The following is a 7500-nucleotide window of genomic DNA, read 5'->3' as shown; positions in this document are numbered from 1 at the left end:
GTGTGCTTATACACTTGATGTAATGAGGTGAAATGTGTGTGATTCGTATTTTTGAAGTTATTATCATATTTAGCTTTGTAGCATATTAGCAACAGTAGGCCACGACAGTTGGCCGTTAGCCTAATGCTAACCACTAACCAGCGCTATTTAGTAAAACTCTTTTTGGGCGGCTTATCTAGGGAATCCACTGTATTTTGCTAAGTTATTTCAGATAATCATTATACTGACACTACGCTGGGATGTGAATACAACTGCCATTTATTTTTATGCAGACCTGAATGAAACCCTCCGTTTTTTACGGCAAGCGCGCAAGCGCGCGACCGCGCGTAAGGGCACTCCCAGAAGACAGTGAGGATAGTTGTCTGAGTGACAGTGCAGGCAGCGATGAGGAATATGTGCCAAGGCCAGGTGATGAGAGCAGCAGTGAAAGGGACAGGAGCAGCAGTGATGAGGATGTTGCCAAGCCAGGTGAAACAGGATTCAAAATTAGCACCAGCCAATGCTGGTAAATTAGAAGAGGTTGTTTCCAGAGCACTATAGAAGCCATTTTCATTCATTTTCAGAAATACATAGTCTATATATTTACATTTTGTGTTTTAGATATATCAGTGGATATGCATTAGGCCTACAGTTGTACTTTATTTATTTATACATAATTAAAATCTGGTCAAACATTTCTAAAATCTTAATTTTGGTGTTGGCTGGTAGATTTTCTAATGGCTTATTCTGATCCCTGCAGATGAGGGTGAGAGGAGCAACAGTGAGGAGGAGGAGGCTGAAGGAGACGCAGGCAGTGTGGGCAACGGCGGTGAAGGTGTTCCGGGGAATGAAGAGAGCAGCAGTGACGAGGAAGTGGTTGCTACCAACAGTGGCCAAGCTGCAAGGAAACAAAATAGACGAAACAAAGAAAAAGTGACATGGAAAACAGTGAAACAGACTCAAAGTTCTAAAAAAAACGTGCCAGTGTGGCAAGGGTCCCTCCCCGACAGTGACTCAATTAGACAGCCCATTGATTATTTCAGAGACTTTTTTGACCTTGACCTTTTAGCGCTTATTGTCAATCAGAGCAATCTGTACAGCACCCAAGAAAACCCCAACCACGCCCTGAAATTAGATGTGAAGGAACTGGAACAGTTCATTGGAACCGTTGCGTATATGAGTGTGATCCGCTTACCACGCTCTAGGATGTACTGGTCTAATGCATGTCGAGTAAACCAGGTCGCTGATGTGATGCCCCGTGACAGGTGGGAAGAAATCAAACATTACATTCATTTCAATGACAACACGGCAACCAACAACAGTGACCGGCTGTTCAAAATTAGGCCACTAATTGATTCACTGCTCCCCAAATTCCAAGCTCTCCCTCAAGATCAGATGCTGTCAATCGACGAACAAATGGTGCCATTCAAAGGCAGATCTGTTCTAAAGCAGTACATCCCCAAAAAGCCCTACAAATGGGGATACAAAATCTTTGTTTTGTGCGACACAAAAGGCCTGGTGCACTCTTTTGACATTTATGCAGGGACATCTGATCCTCCACCAGGTTCACCAGACATCGGGGCAAGCGGGAACATCGTGCTAAAACTTGCACAAGTTATTGAAGGCTCAGTCAACCACCTGCTGTACTTTGATAACTGGTTTTCCTCACTCGATTTGTTTGTGGCTCTTGCTAACAGGGGGATACCAGCCCTTGGCACTGTGCGGGAGAATCGTCTGCGAGGCTGTAGTTTCAGCAAAGACAAAGAGCTCAAAAAGAAGGGAAGAGGGACATTTGAGGAGCAACAGGCTGTTGTTGACCGTGTGGAAATTAGGGCTGTCAAATGGTTTGACAACAGAGGGGTGAACATTGCCAGCACTTTTGCAAGTGCCCAGCCTGTTTCCCTCGTAGAGAGGTGGGACCGAAAGCAAAGGAGGAAAGTGTCTGTGGAATGTCCAAGCATCATCACCCTTTATAATAAGTTCATGGGTGGTGTTGATGCACTTGATGCCCTAATCGCCTACTACCGCATCCACATCAGGTCTAAGAAGTTCTACCACCGATTCTTCTTTCACTTCGTGGACATGGTGGTTGTGAATGGCTGGTTGCTCTATCGGCGTGATTGTGACAACTTGAATGTTCCACGGAAGAAGCAGAAGGACTTGCTGGCTTTCAAGGCTTCCATTGCACAGTCCCTCTGCATGCAAGGCAAAGATCTGTCGGCCAAAAAGAGGGGGCGACCTTCGTCTGACGTGGAGCGAGAGTTCCAGAAGAAGCAGCGCAGGGGACCAACTAAGGCTATTCCCACAAAAGATGTCCGTGCTGATGCTGTGGGTCATTGGCCTCAAATCGACAGTGTGCGGCAACGCTGCAAGTTCCCAAAGTGCACAGGCCACACGAGCTTCAAATGCGCAAAATGTGACGTTCACCTGTGCCTCAATAAGAACAAAAACTGCTTCTGTGCATTCCACGAGTGTTAAAAAAGGGGGAAAAAAACATGTGCACGAACCACGTGTGTGTGAGGGGTGAGGTTAACCCTAAGGGCTACATAGTTCCAGAAAAACACTGTTTTTTTAAACCTTGTTACATTGTTTACATTGTTACGTGTGTGTGTGTGTGTGTGTGTGTGTGTGTGTGTGGAGATTGGGGGTGGGTTAGGAAGAAGGATATGCATTGAAAAGGGGTGTGTGTGCATTGGAATAGAAAATAATTGCTTCAAATTAATGAAATGCTGTACCTGCCGTTGCAGGTTTATATAAATAAAGTAAATAAAGGATGATAGGATGAAATAAAAAATTGAAACATTGAAAAGGATTAAATAAAATATTGTTTTTTCACTGTTATATCACTGTGTTATTGTTATGTTATTATTGACCATTATGCCTGCTGTAGCAAATTTGCAACATACCAAATTGACCCCAAATTGACCATTATGCCTGTTGTCGCAAATTTGCAACATACCAAAATTTCTATTTATTTTTTGTGCAAAAGTGAAAATAATAATCTCAGCATTATTTACCATCTACTTTAAGGTAAAAACACAAATAAAATATTTTTTTATATGCAGCTATATAAATTCAGGCGTTAAGGGGTGCATGCATAATGTTGCTTGTGCACCTCCCGCATACACTTTGCTTCTCTCATCTGCCTAGCCACACATTCTTGGTAAATTATTTGGGAAAGAACAGCTGATACAGCGGTAATAAGTACTTTTAAATCAATGCATCTGCAAACACCGTACAGCAAACACATATTTTCTTGACACAGACATCGTGTACATGCCCATAACTTTTAGGATTGATGAGTATTTAATCGTGAGAAAGCATTGTTTTACCGTGAGTGAGTGTTAAAAAGAATGAATGAATTATTCAATGAGTGAATTAGGCCATATTATTTGTCCATAAACTGAGCCATTTGAAGTTTGAAATTCATGTGCATCTGTCTCATCGGAGACTGCAGACGCGCTGTCAAAATATCAACTCGTCCGAATCAAATGCGCTCATGGCTCTTAAGGGGGATGGGAGCTGGCACTCTCATTGGTTTATTGCACGTTACGCCCAAACCACACCTACGGGTAATTAGGCTACTTCAGACCAACCCTTTTTAGATTTGCGCCGGGCGCAAGAGTCCTTTTTGCGCCGGTAAAATAGCGGCATCGCCATAGAACCGCCCACAAACGGCGCTTCTCACGTGCGTTTCAGAGCGTTAAAATAGGGCCCTAAGTGCGTATATTAAGTGCCAGGAAGTACAACATGCAATAAGCGTAAGGGGGGTGTGGGGGTGTGGGTGAGGGGGGAGGCTAGGCAGAGTGTAGTTGAACTCTGAACTCTGAAATACACAGACAACTACACCACTCCACACCTCTCCACGCCACACCACTCTCCTCAACTCGGCCGGGGAGCGTCGGAGACAGCGCGGCCTTCGGCTGGGGGCACCGGCGTGATCATCAATACAGAGCAGCTGGGCTGCAATCAGAGGAATCAGACGCTGGCGTCGTCTCACCACTCTCCCCCAGAAGCGATGACATCATTCTTTGCACACTGATGGTCTCTGACGTTGGGAGGCTGAGTGTTCTTAAATGTGCCAGCGTGGAGAACATAAACCAGCAGGTGGACACCGGGGGGGGCGTGGCAGAGCCGTGCTACTGGGAGGCAGGACAGGAAGTCTGTTTCTGCAGCACCCTTCAAACGGTAGGCTGTTAGGTTGCTCTCACCCAGCTACGACCCAGGAGTCCTACCAGGTTAAAGAAGACCTTCTGATAACCTGCAGTCCTACCAGGCTACAGAAGACCTTCTGACCAGCAGTCCTACCAGGCTATAGAAGACCTTCTGATAACCTGCAGTCCTACCAGGCTACAGAAGACCTTCTGACCAGCAGTCCAACCAGGCTATAGAAGACCTTCTGACCAGCAGTCCTACCAGGCTACAGAAGACCTTCTGACCAGCAGTCCTACCAGGCTACAGAAGACCTTCTGACCAGCAGTCCTACCAGGCTATAGAAGACCTTCTGATAACCTGCAGTCCTACCAGGCTACAGAAGACCTTCTGACCAGCAGTCCAACCAGGCTATAGAAGACCTTCTGACCAGCAGTCCTACCAGGCTACAGAAGACCTTCTGACCAGCAGTCCTACCAGGCTACAGAAGACCTTCTGACCAGCAGTCCAACCAGGCTATAGAAGACCTTCTGACCAGCAGTCGTACCAGGCTATAGAAGACCTTCTGATAACCTGCAGTCCTACCAGGCTACAGAAGACCTTCTGACCAGCAGTCCTACCAGGCTACAGAAGACCTTCTGACCAGCAGTCCTACCAGGCTACAGAAGACCTTCTGAGATGCTACCATGTTATAGCAGAACTCAACTGGGATCAAACAATCAAACTACGTTATATCAGACAGGGTTAGGTTGTGACCTGGTTAGGGGGTGAATGGGTTAGGGGCTGTGACAGGATTAGGGGTTGTGACTGGATTAGGGTGTGACAGGATAAGCGGGGTGAATGGGTTAGTGGGTGAGACTGGGTTAGGGGATGTGACAGGGTTGGGATGTGAGTGTTAGGGGTTGTGACAGGGTTAGGGGATGTACTGTGACAGGGTAAGGGGGTGTCCTGTAACAGGGTTAGCGCGTGAATGGGTTAGAGGGTGAACTGTGACAGGGTTAGGGGGTGAACTACGACAGGGTTAGGGGGTGAATGGGTTAGGGGGTGAACTGTGACAGGGTTAGGGGGTAAATGGGTTAGGGGGTGAACTGTGACAGGGTTAGGGGGTGAACTGTGACAGGGTTAGGGGGTGAACTGTGACAGGGTTGGGAGTTGTGACAGGATTAAGTTGTAAGGGTCAGGAGTTGTTACAGGGTTAAGGGGTGAATGGGTTAGGGGGGAAACTGTGAGAGGGTTAGGGTGTGCGACTGCGTTGTGTGCAGGCGACCTGACGGAGGAGGAGCGGACCCTCACCCTCGGAGTGGTGTGAGAGGATGAGGAGGCTGTCTTACCCTCTCTGAGTGGTGTGAGAGGATGAGGAGGCTGTCTTACCCTCGGAGTGGTGTGAGAGGATGAGGAGGCTGTCTTACCCTCGGAGTGGTGTGAGAGGATGAGGAGGCTGTCTTACCCTCTCTGAGTGGTGTGAGAGGATGAGGAGGCTGTCTTACCCTCGGAGTGGTGTGAGAGGATGAGGAGGCTGTCTTACCCTCGGAGTGGTGTGAGAGGATGAGGAGGCTGTCTTACCCTCGGAGTGGTGTGAGAGGATGAGGAGGCTGTCTTACCCTCGGAGTGGTGTGAGAGGATGAGGAGGCTGTCTTACCCTCTCTGAGTGGTGTGGGAGGATGAGGAGGCTGTCTTACCCTCGGAGTGGTGTGAGAGGATGAGGAGGCTGTCTTACCCTCGGAGTGGTGTGAGAGGATGAGGAGGCTGTCTTACCCTCCGAGTGGTGTGAGAGGATGAGGAGACTGTCTTACCCTCGGAGTGGTGTGAGAGGATGAGGAGGCTGTCTTACCCTCCGAGTGGTGTGAGAGGATGAGGAGGCTGTCTTACCCTCGGAGTGGTGTGAGAGGATGAGGAGACTGTCTTACCCTCCGAGTGGTGTGAGAGGATGAGGAGGCTGTCTTACCCTCGGAGTGGTGTGAGAGGATGAGGAGGCTGTCTTACCCTCTCTTAGTGGTGTGAGAGGATGAGGAGGCTGTCTTACCCTCGGAGTGGTGTGAGAGGATGAGGAGGCTGTCTTACCCTCTCTGAGTGGTGTGAGAGGATGAGGAGGCTGTCTTACCCTCGGAGTGGTGTGAGAGGATGAGGAGGCTGTCTTACCCTCTCTGAGTGGTGTGGGAGGATGAGGAGGCTGTCTTACCCTCGGAGTGGTGTGAGAGGATGAGGAGGCTGTCTTACCCTCCGAGTGGTGTGAGAGGATGAGGAGGCTGTCTTACCCTCGGAGTGGTGTGAGAGGATGAGGAGACTGTCTTACCCTCCGAGTGGTGTGAGAGGATGAGGAGGTTGACGCAGGACGCGCCGGCGCCGGAGCCGAAGATGGTGATGCGCTCGGGGTCGCCCCCGAAGTGGCCGATGTTCTCGTTGAGCCAGCGCAGCGCCTGGATCTGGTCCAGCAGACCGTAGTTCCCCTTGGCCGACTGGTCCCCCGTGCTCAGGAAGCCTGGGGGGGGGAGAGAGGTCAGAGGTCAGAGAGGTCAGAGGTCAGAGGGCTGACTGGCCCCCCGTGCTCAGGAACCCTGGGGGGGGGGGGGGGGGGGGGGGGGAGAGGAGAGAGGTCCCAGGGCCAACGGTAAGAGAGGTCAGAGAGGTCAGAGGAGTCAGAGAGGTCAGAGAGGTCAGAGAGGTCAGAGGGGTCAGAGGGGTCAGAGGGGTCAGAGAGGTCAGAGAGGTCAGAGAGGTCAGAGGGGTCAGAGGGGTCAGAGAGGTCAGAGAGGTGTGGGGCAGACAAAGCCGTGAAGACATAGAGCAGAGCGCGCCAGGACAGGAGACATCTCTTCCTGCGTTATTGTTTGTCTAAGATGCCATTTTGTCCGTGTGATCGATGGTTCAGGAACCGGGAGGAGAAGGAGGAGGAGAGCGGCTCAGAGAGACCCTGGGACCGGAGGCCCGCCTCATGTTAGTGTCTCTGTTGTTCTCGGACGTTGTGTTTTGTGACGAAGTGAACCTGGAGGTTTTGAACTCAGGCTACAAATAATTTCTTCATTAACTAATGATACATGTTTGGTCATTAGAACACCATCAACCCTCTATTGTATGAAATCGATGAAGTCTCATGTTACCATAAACCACCAAACAACCAATCACAGATCAGAATGATTATGGCTCCGCTTGGGTTGACCCTGGATCAGTTTCCATTGGCAGGTGGACTGAAGTGGGTCAGCAGGACCGTCTGTTCCTGTGTGTAGCACAGCGTGTGTGTGTGTAGCGTAGTGCGTGTATAAGTGTGTGTGTGTGTGTGTGTGTAGCGTAGTGTGTGTAGCATAGTGTGTGTGTGTGTGTGTATCGTAGTGTGTGTACGCCGTGTGTGTGTATGTTGACAGATGGCTGTAG

General features: G+C 49.5%; 2 protein-coding genes across 2 annotated transcripts in view; one reads left to right on the top strand and one right to left on the bottom strand.

Moving 5' to 3' along the window:
- LOC130385879 (piggyBac transposable element-derived protein 2-like) overlaps positions 1-2979 on the top strand; it is a 3187-nt gene extending 208 nt beyond the window's left edge. The window contains exon 2 of the mRNA XM_056594632.1: positions 740-2979. Coding sequence (XP_056450607.1) covers positions 1156-2457 — 1302 coding nt within the window. The 5' untranslated portion in view covers positions 740-1155 and the 3' untranslated portion in view covers positions 2458-2979. The remainder of the gene's footprint in view (positions 1-739) is intronic.
- The window catches only part of LOC130386167 (neuroligin-2-like), a 23694-nt gene that overhangs the window by 10492 nt on the left and 5702 nt on the right, over positions 1-7500 (bottom strand). The window contains exon 2 of the mRNA XM_056594941.1: positions 6425-6610. Within this exon, the coding sequence (XP_056450916.1) occupies positions 6425-6610 (186 nt within the window). The remainder of the gene's footprint in view (positions 1-6424; positions 6611-7500) is intronic.

This window comes from Gadus chalcogrammus, chromosome 7 (genome assembly GCF_026213295.1).
Source record: "Gadus chalcogrammus isolate NIFS_2021 chromosome 7, NIFS_Gcha_1.0, whole genome shotgun sequence".
Classification (NCBI taxonomy): Eukaryota; Metazoa; Chordata; class Actinopteri; order Gadiformes; family Gadidae; genus Gadus; species Gadus chalcogrammus.
The sequence above is the reverse complement of the archived record's forward strand: the minus strand, read 5'-3'. Positions and strand labels throughout refer to the sequence as shown.